This window comes from Triticum aestivum, chromosome 3B (genome assembly GCF_018294505.1).
Source record: "Triticum aestivum cultivar Chinese Spring chromosome 3B, IWGSC CS RefSeq v2.1, whole genome shotgun sequence".
Lineage (NCBI taxonomy): Eukaryota > Viridiplantae > Streptophyta > Magnoliopsida > Poales > Poaceae > Triticum > Triticum aestivum.
In genome coordinates this window covers 816,624,341-816,639,545 of record NC_057801.1, presented here as the reverse complement: position 1 = coordinate 816,639,545, position 15,205 = coordinate 816,624,341, and the positions used below count along the sequence as shown (strand labels likewise).

Below are 15,205 nucleotides of genomic sequence, written 5' to 3'. Positions count from 1 at the left end.
TGAAATTTCTCTCACCTTATCTAGAGAGTTTTCTACATTATATCCTGTCATGGATATCATGCTCTGCTTGTCCTTGGGAAGGATATACCCTTGAAATTGTGTTTAAACACATTTCCTTTCCATTGTTCTATTTAAATCTGATAATCATATTTTCCTTTCCATTGTTTGGTTTAACCTTTCTTGTGATCTATATGATCTAAGCAGTAATATTCTCCTGCTTTTGTAAACACCTCGGTGTACAATTCTGTCAGAAAGACCTTGTTACTTTTGTTGATGACATTCCGGTAACCACCGATGGACGAGAACTTTGCCTACTGGTCCGCCTCGTTTAACGAGCAGGAAAATGGTTCTCTTCATCCCTCGCCCTTGGTACCGATGTTGTTGCCAACATAATCGACAGACTATCCTCTGACATGCCTTGCTTACATGATCGTGCAAGATGTCACCACCCTTCCAACTTTTAACCCACATGGTGGGCCCATAACACACAAGTCCCACGATCGAAACCTGACTCTCCAGTACACCCTGTTTCCAAAGTTAATCCTCACGCTTGGCTTCGTATGCAATTCGCGAGCCACATTCCTAGTGATCTATTCTGGTATCAGACGCAATACTTATTCATGTTGCCCTGAGACCCTTTCACCTTCTGACTAGGCATTGAACGATTGCCTATGCGCTTGAAACTTCTATTTTCCGCCTTCTTACTTTGCTCCCGATAATTTCTTAAGTTTCAATTCGGGAGTTACTTTCGCCACCTTCCCCGATGTTATATACCCGATAGTCAACCTTGCAGAGGTTTCCTCCCCCGGAATACCCACCCCCTTTATTCTTTAATAAGTACGATGGAATTCTTGAAGAAAGGATGCCGACTTCGTCATGATGAACTGAAGCAGAGAAATAGAGACCTCAAGTAATGGATTGACCTCTTCAAGAAGAGCAACCAAGACCGAGAAGGCTCGTTAGAATTTCGCAACCAAATCCCTTCCCCCTTACTCCCGTCTTAAATCTCGGGATGAGATTTCTTGTAGTGGAGGAGAATTGTGATGCCCGGATAATTAGGCTACAGTAATTCCACGCTAATGATACCATGTCACCTCGGTTACTGTTGTTAATCTCGCGATGGTTCAAAAACGATTCAAATTCAAATTTAAAATCAAGTCAAACAATTAAAGTTTCCAAAAGTCAAAACTAAAATGTTCTTAATGTGACAAATAAGTCATGGATATTATTGGTGGAGTAACAACATCTTTATAAAATAATTAAATACCCTAAAGTGATTAAAACAACATCAAAACAATTAGTTATACTCCTAATATATTTTACCAAATACTAAACTATTTTTATTCTAAGGTAAAACTTCTTAGAACAGTGGATTATTTTGACACACTATTTTTGGAGCTATTGTCATATTTTACTAAACCAAAAATAAAGTGTAACTAAAATAAAACAGAGAAGAATAATAATAAGAAAAACAAATAAAGAAAGAGAAAAGGCCCCCCTGGCCAACTGGGCCAGAAGGCCCAGCTGGCTGACCCATTTGGCCCAGCCGGCCCCTCCACTCTCTCCATATCCCCACCAGGGGGAAACCCTAACCCACCGACACCTCACTCCCCCCCCCCACGAAAATATCTCCCCCTCTCCCCGATTGGATCGGGATCAAGGAGGGAGGCCGCTCGACACAGCCCGGCGCCCGGAGCTCGTCCTCGCCGGACCTTCCTCGCCGGCCTGCCTCCTCTCCGTCCCGGACGCCCTTTGTCGTCCACCGCCGCCCGGAGCGCTGCCTTGACCGCGCCGCACGGCGCTGATGCCGGAGCCGCCCCTCGCCGGACCGCTCCGCCAACGCCATCGCCGGACTGCTTCCCCGTCGTCCTCTCCGTCGCCTACTCGTCCCCGTCTTCCTCCTCAACGGCTCCAACGAGCCTCGCCACCCCTCGTCCCTGCAACGTGGGTGAGCCCCCGGGCTCCGGCCTCGCTCCTTCTCTGCTTCTGCTGCGGCTATTGCCGCGCGCCGTCGCCATCGTGTCCTTTCCCCGCCGTGGCCCGCACCGCTAGTGCTCGCTATGCACCTGCCATGGCCGCCCGCCTCCCCCTGGTGCTCTGGCTGACCCCCCCTCCCGCGGCCACTGCCGCAGCTCCTGCTGGGCCGCAGCCGAGCACCGCCTCCGGCTACCGGCCGCGCACCACCGCGGCCTTGTCCCGCTCCGGCCATGGCCACGCCCTGGCAACGGGCCTCCCCTGTTCCCGTGCCCTCCCGGGTCCGCCTGCACCTAGGCGTGTGGCCGTTCGGGTTGCACCCGTAACCCGACGCCCGTTGTGCCCCCAGGGCCTATGACATATGGGCCCCGCCCACAGAACGATTTAAAAAAAAGAATTAAAAATATAATAAATAATTAATTAATTAACTAACTAAATAATTAACTTAATTAATCCTGTTTAGTGGAACTAAATAAACTTGATTAACCTAAATATCTAATTAACCTAACTAATCTGTTAGTTAGGGTGATGTGTCAATCACAGACGGGACCCACTGGTCATGTGGACCAGTCAACCCTTGATGACTGCTGACGTCAGCATGACATCATGCTGATGTCATAAATTGAATTTCAAATTAATTTAAATAATTAATTAAATTTCAGAAATTAATAAATTCTTTTGAAAAACATATCTTTTAATCCGTAACTCAGATGAAAATACTTTCTAGATGAAAGTTGCTCAGAACGATGAGGCGAATCCGGATATGCAGCCTATTCGACCGCCACACATCCCTAGCATAGCAAACCTGCAACATTTCACCTCTGGTTCATCTGTCCGAAAACGCGAAACACCGGGGATACTTTCCCGGATGTTTTCCCCTATCGCCGGTATCACCTACTACCGCGTTATGGAACACGTAGCGCCGCGTATTGCCATGTTACGCTTTGTGATGCTTTGATTGCTTTGTTATTTATTGTGTTCCCCCTCCGTTACTTCTTTCCGGTAGACCCCGAGACTGCTGGCAACCCCAGTTCGACTACGGAGTTGACGACCCCTCCGTCTTGCCAGAGCAACCAGGCGAGGCCCCCCCCCCCCTCGATCACCAGATATCGCCTATTCTCCTCTATACTGCTTGCATTAGAGTAGTGTATCATGTTACTGTTCGGTTACTCCTATTCTGTTGCATAGCCTATCATTGTTGCTACAATCATTGATACCTTACCCGCAATCCTAAATGCTTAGTATAGGATGCTAGTTTATCATCATTGGCCCTACATTCTTGTCAGTCTGCCTTGCTATACTATTGGGCCGTGATCACTCGGGAGGTGATCACGGATATATACTATACATATATACATACTACAGATGGTAACTAAAGTCGGGTTGACTCAAAGAGTACCCGCGAGTGATTCGGATAAGGGGGCTGAAAGGACAGGTGGCTCCATCCCAGTAGAAGTGGGCATGGGTTCCCGACGGCCCCCGACTGTTACTATGTGGCGGAGCGACAGGGCAGGTTGAGACCACCTAGGCGACAGGTGGGCCTGGCCCTGGTCGGCGTTCGTGGTTGCTTCACAATAACACGCTTAAGGAGATCTTGGTATTTGATCTGAGTCTGGCCACTGGCCTATACGCACTAACCAACTACATGGGAACAGTTATGGGCACTCGACGTCGTGGTATCAGCCGAAGCCTTCGTGACGTCAGCAACTGAGCGGCGCGCGCCGGATTGGAAGGTAAGCCTGCTCTTGTATTAAGGGGGTTAGTTCTGCTTCCGGCCGCGTATGCAACGTGCAGGTGTGCAATGGGCGATGGGCCCAGACCCCTGCGCCATAGGAGTTAGACCGGCATGCTGACCTCTCTGTTAGGCCTAGGTGGGGCTGTGACGTGTTGATCTTCCGAGGCCGGGCATGACCCAGGAAAGTGTGTCCGACCAAATGGGATCGAGCGTGTTGGGTTATGTGGTGCACCCCTGCAGGGAAGTTTATCTATTCGAATAGTCGTGTCCCTCGATAAAAGGACGACCCAGAGTTGTACCTTGACCTTATGACAACTAGAACCGGATACTTAATAAAACACACCCAGACAAGTTCCATAGACAACCCGGTGATCGATTTTCCACAGGGGACGAGTGGAGGATCGCCGGGTAGGATTATGCTATGCGATGCTACTTGGAGGACTTCAATCTACTCTCTTCTACATGCTGTAAGACGGAAGCTGCCAGAAGCGTAGTCTTCGATAGGACTAGCTATCCCCCTCTTATTATGGCATTCTGCAGTTCAGTCCACTGATATGGCCTCCTTACACATTTACCCATGCATATGTAGTGTAGTTCCTTGCTTGCGAGTACTTTGGGTGAGTACTCACTGTTGCTTTGCTCCCTCTTTTCCCCCGTTTTCCTCTTCTTCTCGGTTGCCGCAACCAGACGGAGCCCAGGAGTCAGACCCCACTATCGTCGACGACCCCTACTACACTAGAGGTGCCTACTACTACTTGCAGGCTGCTGACGACGACCAGGAGTAGTTAGGAGGATCCCAGGCATGAGGCCTGCGCCTCTTTCGATTTGTATCCCAGTTTGTGCTAGCCTTCTTAAGGCAAACTTGTTTACTTATGTCTGTACTCAGATATCGTTGCTTCCACTGACTTGTCTATGATCGAGCACTTGTATTCGAGCCCTCGAGGCCCCTGGCTTGTATTATGATGCTTGTATGACTTATTTATGTTTTTAGAGTTGTGTTGTGATATCTTCCCATGAGTCCCTGATCTTGATCGTACACGTTTGCGTGCATGATTAGTGTACGATTGAATCGGGGGCGTCACAAAACAAATCCTTATTTTAAGTATATGAAGGATATTATTACTAATAAAAGAAAGGTACCTGAAGCTGAAATTTCCACGATGCTTGCTAATTATACTTTTAAGGGTGGAATATCAAAGAAACTTGGAGATCCTGGAGTACCTACTATAGCATTGCTCCATTAAGAGAAATTATGTTAAAACTGCTTTATGTGATCTTCGAGCCGGTGTTAGTGTTATGCCTCTCTCTTTATATCGTAGACTTGACTTGAATAAGTTGACACCTACTGAAATATCTTTGCAAATGGCTGATAAATCATTTGCTATACCTGTCGGTATTTGTGAGGATGTGCCTGTTGTGGTTGCAAATGTTACTATTTTAACGGACTTTGTTATTCTTGATATTCCCGAGGATGATAGTATGTCTATTATTCTTGGAAGACCTTTCCTTAATACTGCAGGGGCTGTTATTGATTACAACAAAGGCAATGTCACTTTTCATGTTAATGGCAATGAGCACATGGTACACTTTCCGAGGAAAGAACCTCAAGTTTATAGTATCAACTCTATTGGAAAAATTCCACTGATTATATTTGGAGGTTTTGAATTTCCTCTCTCTACTGTCAAGAAAAAGTATGATATTCTTATTGTTGGGGATTTTCATATCCCCGTTGAGGTAACTTAGTGCTATTCGAAATTTCTCCGGTTTCATGTTAATCAGAATGAGCTCGTTAATAAGACTTGATCAACCTTGTTAGTGGATTCTTTTGATGAGCACGAGATGGATGAAACTAGAAGCACAACCTTGTGTACCCTCTTTATATTTTCTGTTATTTAGTAGAAATAAAGTAAAATAGTATTTTTCTGTCTGTCTCCTGACTTATCCGTGCAATATAAAAATATCCCGAAAATAAAAGTCCTCAGAATGCCATGCCAATTTAATATGATTTTTCGGGAATATTTAAGAATTTACTGTGCAAAAATCACCGCGGGGGGAGCTGCCACCTGGTCACGAGGGTGGAGGGCGCTCCCTACCCCCCTGGGCGCGCCCCCCTGCCTCGTGGGCCCACGGTGGCCCTCCTCCACTTATCCCTGCACCCATCTTCTTCCTCTGCCTCACACAAACACGAAAAACCAACTCAAGCACGAGTTCCAGCCCCCGTTGCTGTGATTTTCGATCTCCTTGCTCAAAGCACCTCTCGCAAAACTGCTTGGGGAGATTGTTCCTTGGTATGTGACTCCTCCATTGGTCCAATTAGTTTTTGTTCTAGTGCTCTATTCATTGCAAATTTGTGCTGCACAGGTGACCATGTTCTTGAGCTTGCATGTCAAATTTGTATGGTTCCAAGTAGTTCCAATGCTTTATATAGGCTCTAGGCACTTGTAGGAGTTGTTGCTATCAATTTTATTGAAGTTGGTTGACTTTTATTTTGAAGTTACTAAAATTTTCAGAAATTTCTCCGAGGAAGCAATATGTTTAGGAGGATGTTCCAAGGTGGCCCTTCAAGGAAGCAAGGTCCCAGGCTTGCAATACGTGATGCCGACGAGGAACCACCAAGAGATGCTCCTGTGAGGCCTTGTGAATGGCCTTCGGAAAATTTTATGAATCAAGTGGGAATCAAAGAAGAATTTAGCGCATATTTGCGCAACGCCGGTCTTGAGGACTTTGAAGCTAACAAATGCCCCCAGTATCATAATCTCACAAGTTCATTTGTGAGGAGGTTTGGGTTTTCATCTTCGCGTAATTCTCCTTCAGTCATGTTTGACCTTTATGACAAATCTTATACCATGGACTTAGAGGATTTCACTTCTGCTTGCAAACTTCCATCATGAGGTAGTGTCAGGGATCCCCCTAAATCTGAATATAGATACTTTCTTGCTAGAATAACTATGGGGGAATCTAGAGATATAACATAAGCCACTTTAGGGAGTATTCACTTTCCTGCTATACATTATTTTGCTCTCTTCATAGGTAGATGCATAAATGCTAAGGATGAAGCATGTCACATGTGTGTCCCCGATCTCATCATTCTCCGGAGTGCTGTGTTAGGAGACCAATCTTACCATATGGGAGCCATTGTAGCTCGTAGGTTGCATCAGAATAGACATAACGGAGATTTCTTTGCAGGAATTTATGCAACCCACTTAGCTAATTTTCTTGAGATAGACATTCATGAGGGTGATATGGAGTTACCCCCTTCTTATTTAGATTTTGATTCTATGGTTTCTCACCAGTTTGTTGAGAGGACAGAACCACCTCTCCAGTATCAACTAATCTTTAACAAACATCATGTAGTCCACATTGCTCTTCCTGCCCCTGCCTTCTTTGATTTTCAGACAAAAGGAAGATATATTATTACCAGAGAGGAGGCAGATGAATACGAGAGGAGAGCGGAGGCAGCTAGACGCTACGCTGCAGCTCACGAGGGGATAGCCGCTGCATCACAGTATGACCCCAGTTTCACCTACGGGTATCCGCCAGTATGACCACAGTATGACCCCCTTCTTTTTCCTGCTTTCTTCTTGTGTGTTTGATAAAATTTTAAGAAAAAAACAAAAGAATTTAGTAGTAGTTTATTTCTTTGTTGTAGTAATTAAAAAGGAAAACCCAAAAATATTTCTCGTTCTTCTTTTGCTTGTTGGGAGCTTTCCCGTGTAAATAGTTTTTATTTCTTTTCCTTTCTTTAGGGGTCGAGAAGACCATATTTAAAATGCTTAGTGGCTCTTATATGCATGATTGTTTATTTAACTTAGAGCCCATATTACTTGTCTTCTCTCTTGAGTTCAATGCTTGCGGATTCCAGCTTAGTCCAATGCACGTGCACTCTTATTATTATACACTTCATTCGGTCGTGCAAGTGAAAGGCAATAATGATGATATATGATGGACTTATTGGGATGAGAAAAGATGGTATGAACTCGACCTCTCTTGTTTTTGTAAATATGATGATCCATCATTCCTGAGTTAGCTATTATGAAGTAAACATATTTGCAATGACATTTAGAGACTATAGTTGCTTGTGCCATGCTTGATTAGCTATGAGTTATAATGGTTTACCTTGCGTTCCAACATGCTATTAGAATGATCATGATGTGGTATGATGGGATGGTATCCTCCTTGAAAGGAATTGAGTGACTAGACTTGGCACATGTTCACGCATGTAGTTGAATCAAATCAACATAGCCTTCATGATATTTATGTTCATGGTGGATTATATCCTACTCATGCTTGTATTCGGTGTAAATTAATTTTAATGCATGTTTACGACTGTTGTCGCTCTCCCAGTTGGTCGCTTCCCAGTCTTTTGCTAGCCTTCACCTGTACTAAGCGGGAATACTGCTTGTGCATCCAAACTCCTTAAACCCCAAAGTTGTTCCATATGAGTCCACTATACCTTCCTATATGCGGTATTTACCTGCCGTTCCAAGTAAATTTGTATGTGCCAAACTCCAAACCTTCAAATGAAATTCTGTTTTGTATGCTTGAGCAGCTCATGTCTCAACTAGGGCTGCCCTTATCTTCCATGTTAGGCGGTTATTCTCAAGAGGAGTGGACTCCGCTCCTCATTCACGAGAAAATGGCTGGTCGCCGGGATGCCCAGTCACATGCTTTATGCAAACTAAATCAAAATAACTGCAAACAATACTCCCCCTGGGACCCGTTGAATGTTGGAGGCACTCGTTGTTTCGAGCAAGCCATGGATTGATGCTTGTGGAGGAGGGGGAGTATAAACTTTACCATTCTGTTTGGGAACCGCCTATAATTTGTTTAGCATGGAAGATATCATCATCTCATAGTTGTTGCGTTGACAGCAAAAGTATGCTCATCGCCAATTTCATGATGCTCCGGAGAGGGGGATTCATCGTCGTTGTCATCATCAACCATCCTCCATCACCAATTTCATGATGCTCACCGCCGTGCGTGAGTAATTCCATCGTAGGCTTGCTGGACGGTGATGGGTTGGATCAGATTTATCATGTAATTGAGTTAGTTTTGTTAGGGTTTGATCCCTAGTATCCACTATGTTCTGAGATTGATGTTGCTATGACTTTGCTATGCTTAATGCTTGTCACTAGGGCCCGAGTGCCATGATTTCAGATTTGAACCTATTATGTTTTCATGAATATATGTGAGTTCTTGATCCTATCTTGCAAGTCTATAGTCACCTACTATGTGTTATGATCCGGCAACCCCAAAGTGACAATAATCGGAACCACTCCCAGTGATGACCTTAGTTTGAGGAGTTCATGTATTCACTATGTGCTAATGCTTTGTTCCGGTTCTCTATTAAAAGGAGGCCTTAATATCTCTTAGTTTCCAATAGGACCCCGCTGCCACGGGAGGGTAGGACAAAAGATGTCATGCAAGTTCTTTTCCATAAGCACGTATGACTATATCCAGAATACATGCCTACATTATATTGATGAACTGGAGCTAGTTCTGTGTCACCCTATGTTATGACTGTTACATGATGAACCACATCCGGCATAATTATCCATCATTGATCTGGTGCCTACGAGTTTTCCATATACTGGTTCTCGCTTATTTACTTTTTCGTTGCTACTGTTATAATCACTACAAAATACCAAAAACATTACTTTTGCTGTCTTTACTTTTGTTACCGTTACCACCACTATCATATTACTTTTCTACTAAACACTTTGCTGCAGATACTAAGTTTCCAGGTGTGGTTGAATTGACAACTCAGCTGCTAATACTTGAGAATATTCTTTGGCTCCCCTTGTGTCGAATCAATAAATTTGGGTTGAATACTCTACCCTCGAAAACTGTTGCGATCCCCTATACGTGTGGGTTATCAACTGCTTTCTCTGATGCAGACTAGGAGGGGAGCCCTGATGGTAGGCGATCCATAAGGGATATGTTGTGTTTTTTGGTTTGAATTTGACTGCCTAGAATGCTCAGAAGGAACCCACTGTCTCTCGGAGTAATACAGAAGTTGTACAAGGCTGCCACAATGCCACTGCCGATCTCGTTTGGGTACAGTTCTTGCTACTAGAGTTGGGTGTTCCTCAAAACATGCCTCTTGTTCTTTGGTGTGACAATATTGGAGACACTTATCTCTCATTTAATCATGTCTTCCATGCACGGACGAAGCTTATTGAAGTTGAATTCCATTTTGTGAGGGAATGTGTTGCAAAAAAGCTACTACAGATTGAGTTCATCTCGTCTAAAGATCAACATCCTGACATCTTTACTAAGCTGCTGCCACTTTCTTTGTTTGAAGTCTGTAGACACAATCTCAACCTTTTTTACACCAGGTTCAGATTGAGGAAGGGTGTTAGAATTCATGTTGTATACGTTTTCGGATTTTAACATACTTTAAATGTCCTATACTTTTATTAACCTTTGGTGATATATAAAGAGGTGCCCCGCACCCCTTGAGTACGTGCGATTCCACAAACCCTTCTGTTTTTAATTTTTACAAGTTTTAATTTTGAAAAGGTGTAAATGGATTTTAGAAAAGATGAAACTTGCCACGATCACATGGCATGCCCATAGGGTGTGTGGTAAAAAATGACAGAGTTATAGAAAAATTGTGATGCCCTTCGCTTAGAAACTGAAGAGCTTTGGGGAAAGTATTCTAAAAAGTTAAGACTAGCATTTATTATTTTTCCATGGAAATAACCATATCCGTGGCAACCATTTCCTAAATAATAATAATAATAATAATAACAATGATAACATGGCATCACCCATGGTGATGCATAGATGATATATCTTACGGTGGGTGATTCATCTCCAACTTATCGATATTTATGAAATATTAATGCCATGTTTACAATAATTTTATATGGTTTTAATACACTTTCATATGATTTTTATGGACTAACTTATTGATCCAGTGCCCAGCGTCAGTTCTGTTTTTGCATTTTTTTTTGTTTTGAAGAAAATCCATACCAAACGAAGTCCAAACACGATAAAATTTTACGAATATTTTTTGGGAATATATGTGATTTTTTGGAACAAGAATCAACGCAAAACGGTGCCCGAGGGCTCCACAAGGAAACAGGGCGCGGCCTACCCCCTGGCCGCACCCCTTTGCCTTGTTGAGCATCTCGTAGGTCGGTTGGAGCCTTCTTTTGCTACAAGAAATATAATTTATGCATGAAAATCCCCTAAAAATTTGAGCCCAATCGGAGTTACGGATCTCCGGAAATATAAGAAATGGTGAAGGGCCCCGAAAATAGTCGCGAGAAACAGAAGACAACATATGGATCCAATCTAGGGGAGAGCCTCCTCTCTCCCCGAAGGGCCAAGGAAGAAGAAGGAGGGGGCCCTTCCCCCTCTCATCCGGTGGCGCCGGGACGTCGCCGGGGACATCTCCTCCACCATCACCACCAACTTCTCCACCGTTCTCATGATGATGTGTGAGTAGTTAATCCTTGAAGCTGAGGGTATTTACTAGTAGCTATGTGTTCGGTCTCTCTCTCTCTCTCTCTCTCTCTCTCTCTCTCTCTCTCATGTTCTTGATTTCTCACGATCTTGATGTATCATGAGCTTTGTCAATATAGTTCGCGTATGGTGTTTTTTCCTTTCTATCTTTGTTGTGATGAATTGAGTCTTGCCTTTTGATGTTTCGTTATGTTGGATTGAATATTGAATTTGAGATCACTTTATGTATGTCTTGCATGTGGATACCCTGGTGACAATGGGGTATTTTATTGAGTCACTTGTTGTATTTTTTGGTAATTAACTTGCGGATTCCCGTGGTGACATTGGGGCAATCTAGGCACAGAGGTTGATATACGTTTTCGTCCTACTTTCTTCGATAGAAACTTTGGAGTGATTCTTTGCAGCATGTGAGGGATTGTTATATGATTCAATTTTGTTAGCAGTTTTGAGAGATTTCATTAGTGAAAGTATGAATCCTAGGTCTTATTTTCAAGCATTGCACCGTTTGTGCTCACTTTCGTTACTTGCTACCTTATAATTTTTATTATTTCAGATTAGAAAAACATATATCCACTATCCATCTTACACTTGTATCATCATCTCTTTGCCAAACTAGTGCACCTATACAATTTACCATTGTATTTGGTGTGTTGGGGACACAAGAGATTTCTTATATTTGATTGCGGGGTTGTTTTAGAGAGACCATCTTCATTCTACACCTCCCACAGATTGATAATCTTAGGTCATCCACTTACAAAAATATGTTGCCGTCTTACAGACTCTGCGCTTGGAGGGCAAACAGAGTATACAAGAATAAAATTTTGTAGTAGGCATCAGTGGGCCAGGACCAACAGTGTTGCAGCATTGATCCTTCGCTCCAAAAGAAAACCGAATTCACCCAAAAAAAACCCGGTTAAAAAACCAACAACTCCTCTTCCAAAAAAGTTTTTTCAATAGAATTTTGGATGTTTGTGAAATTTCAAAAATCATAAATTACAACTTTGTTTACAAAATTACAATAAATCATGAAATTTGAAAAATGCATGATTCTTCACAAATATTTAGGATTATAAAAAATATTCATGTGTTTTGTAAAGAACTGTTAAAAAACTAGGTAAACAAAAGAAACAGAAAGAAAAAATAAGCCGAAAGAAAAGAAAGGCAAAAACCCGGACGGAAGACGCAGCATGAATCCAGAAAAAGAAACGCACAAAAAGCAAAGGAAAACCGGGTGTCAGGAGACCAATGAAAAAAATCGGCCAAAATGAATGGGATTCATACAAGGAAAAAAATGATATTCCAATTTTGTGACAGAAACTAATTAAAGGTATATATATATGTGCGATCGTATTGTAAAACCTAATCGATTGGATTGGACCCTACAAAAACAACGCCATACATCCCCAGCCCTAATTAATTAACTCTTGAACTACTCCGGATCGATCTCCCTCCCTGCCTGGTCTCTCTCCGGCGGAACGAACAAGCATCAACGTGTAGTCGATCCACTTCAAGGTACGCACGGAGCTATTCATTGTTGTTTTGGGCGTATACATATTCTATGCTACTAGCTAGTGCGAGGATCTCATGTCGGGGGTTGCTAGGATTACATTGCATATAATTTGTTGTTCATCTGATCATCTCAGTTACTCCCTCCGTCTTGTACTAAATCAAGGACATTTATTTTGGGACGGGGAGTAGATCTTAGGACAAGGTTATAAACTGTGCATCATTAACTTTTGTTGTGAAGAAACTATCTTGATATGTACTGCTCGACCTTTGAGACTCGATTTCTTCTGTTGCTTAACTACGTACCTGCTGGAATTGTTGACGTTTTTTTGTGCATTGCTCTATAGCCAAAATATATAAGTGTCTAACGACTGCCGGTTTTTGGTTTTAGCTCATCTAGAACAATGAACATCTTTGTCAAGAACCCCACGTCCCCACCGGAAGAACGATCCGGATCTGGGTTCACCCATCAGATACCTTCCGTTCCGTCAAGGAGCAGATCCAGAAGCGGTATCACCTCATCTTCAGTGGGGTGCAGCTAGAGGATGACAGTACATTTGCTGATTACAACATCCAGCAGGACTCCACTCTTGACCTTGAAGAGAAGACACATATCTACGTGATGGAGACACTGATGGGCAGGATCATCAACAACCTTGAAGTTGACATCCTAGACACTATTGACGGCGTGAAGGCCAAGATCTATCGCCTCGAGGGCTTCCCCATAGATCAGCGGTGCCTCATCTTCGATGGCAAGCGTCTAGAGAACGGGAGCCGCACCTTGGCAGACCACAACATCCGCAAGGAGTCCACAATACTCCTTGTCCTCCACCCGTGTATTCCGAGAGGAGACATGATCCAGATCTTCGTGAAGGTGCTGACTGGGAAGACCATCACTCTCAAGGTTGGGAGCTTGGACACCGTCGATAGTGTCAAGGTGAAGATCTATGAGTTGAACTACGCCCCTTTCCCGAAGGAGCAACGCCTCATCTTTGCTGGGAGGCAGCTCGAGAGCGGCACCTTGGCGGACTACAAGGTTACGAAGGAGTCCACCCTTCATTTGTGTCTACGTCTTCGTGGTGGTTGAGATGGATGGATGGCCGTGAAACCACTAGTTTTATTTTGCTGGAGTCTTCCTTCCGGCTTATATTAGTGGTGTGTTGTGACTTATGAGTAAAAACTATCATTCTACTGTGTTCGTATATCTTGCTCCAGCCTTGTCCCTTTCAAGTAGGGACGTGTTACCAGTTAGTACGACGTATCATTTATTAGTACGGGTTAATGTTTTTCTATGCAATGACAGGATTTTTGCATTCATCATTAACAAGAAAAGAGTTGCTTAGTTAATTAGAGAGAATCGAGCGAAGACCAGATTGCCCGGTTATTAGTGAAAACCGAGCGAAACAGATACCACATGCACACCCCTCTAAAGAGGGCCTCACCAAGACAGCACGGAGGCGTCATCATCATCACTCCACCCCTAGAGTCATCATCGCCATTCAAAATCTTGAGCAAACGACTCAGACTTCACCGTAGGCGATCGTCCACTCAACGCATAGGCCGAAAAAAAATCCAATTTCAGCCAAATTTCGGCCATCTCGGTTTGGGACGGAAAAGTACCTTTCAGCCTAGTAAATTTTTTTGTCAAATTTCAATTGTGGCCAAATTTGATCAAATTTCCTTCAAAATTTAAATCTGGATTTTGCAATTTCGTTCAAGATTTTGTTAAATGTTTTTTAAGTAACTGAATTCAGCAATCTTGCCATGGGCCAAAAAAACAGAAACCGAAAACCAAAACTCTGACGCATAGTGTAGAGGCTATGTGGATTTGTATGAAGTTGTGCGTCAAAAGTCAGCCATCTATGACCAGACGGCACGAGTCATGCGGCCCATTAGTCTGTTTCATGTTTTAGCTAAGACTTACGCCAAGGCGCTTGCGTTGCAGGTGAGTTCTATGTTGAATATGCTCATTATGGTGAATCGAAGCGCATTCATCCGTGGACAATCAATCCAGATAATTTCCTACTGATCGATCAATAGGTGAAAACCTTTCATTGTCGCAAGGTCCCTCCCATATTCCTTAAATTAGATATCGTGCGAGATTTTTATTCCATCTTGTGGCCTCTATTGATGCAAGACTTAAAGAAAAGGTGTTTTGGGCCAAGATGGTGTTCTTGGGTTTCTCTGCTTCTTACCACGACAAATTCGAAGATGTTGATGAATGGCAAACCGGGGCATCGTATTTGGTACGCGCACAGGTTGAGGTAGGGAGATCCCCTCTTGCCCTCTTGCTCCTTGGATCATGGATGTTTTTATGATGGTGGACAAGGCAGAGGCTGCTGGTGTGTTCTAACCGCTGGATAGATGGGGTGTGCGTCATCGCCTGTCGCTATAAGTAGATGATGCATTGCCTTTCCTCAAACCAAAAGAGAGCGAATTGCTGTCTACCAAAGAGCTTCTGGCGCTGTTTGGTGATGCTACTGGACTAATGGCGAACTTGTAGAAATGTGCAATCTC

General features: G+C 43.5%; 1 protein-coding gene across 1 annotated transcript; it reads left to right on the top strand.

Annotated features, from left to right (window-relative positions):
• Positions 1-2,071: 2,071 nt before the first annotated feature.
• Positions 2,072-13,775, top strand: LOC123068001 (polyubiquitin-like). The gene is made up of 2 exons (XM_044490536.1): positions 2,072-2,221; positions 13,089-13,775. The coding sequence occupies exons 1-2, from the start codon at positions 2,072-2,074 to the stop codon at positions 13,773-13,775; spliced, it is 837 nt and encodes a 278-aa protein (XP_044346471.1).
• The last annotated feature ends 1,430 nt before the right edge of the window (positions 13,776-15,205 follow it).

Coding starts and splice junctions, on each gene's coding strand:
- LOC123068001 (XM_044490536.1), top strand. CDS start 2,072: ATGGCCGCCCGCCTCCCCCTGGTGCTCTGGCTGACCCCCCCTCCCGCG. Junction 2,222..13,088: donor CCGGCCATGGCCACGCCCTG/GCAACGGGCCTC, acceptor TAGCTCATCTAG/AACAATGAACATCTTTGTCA.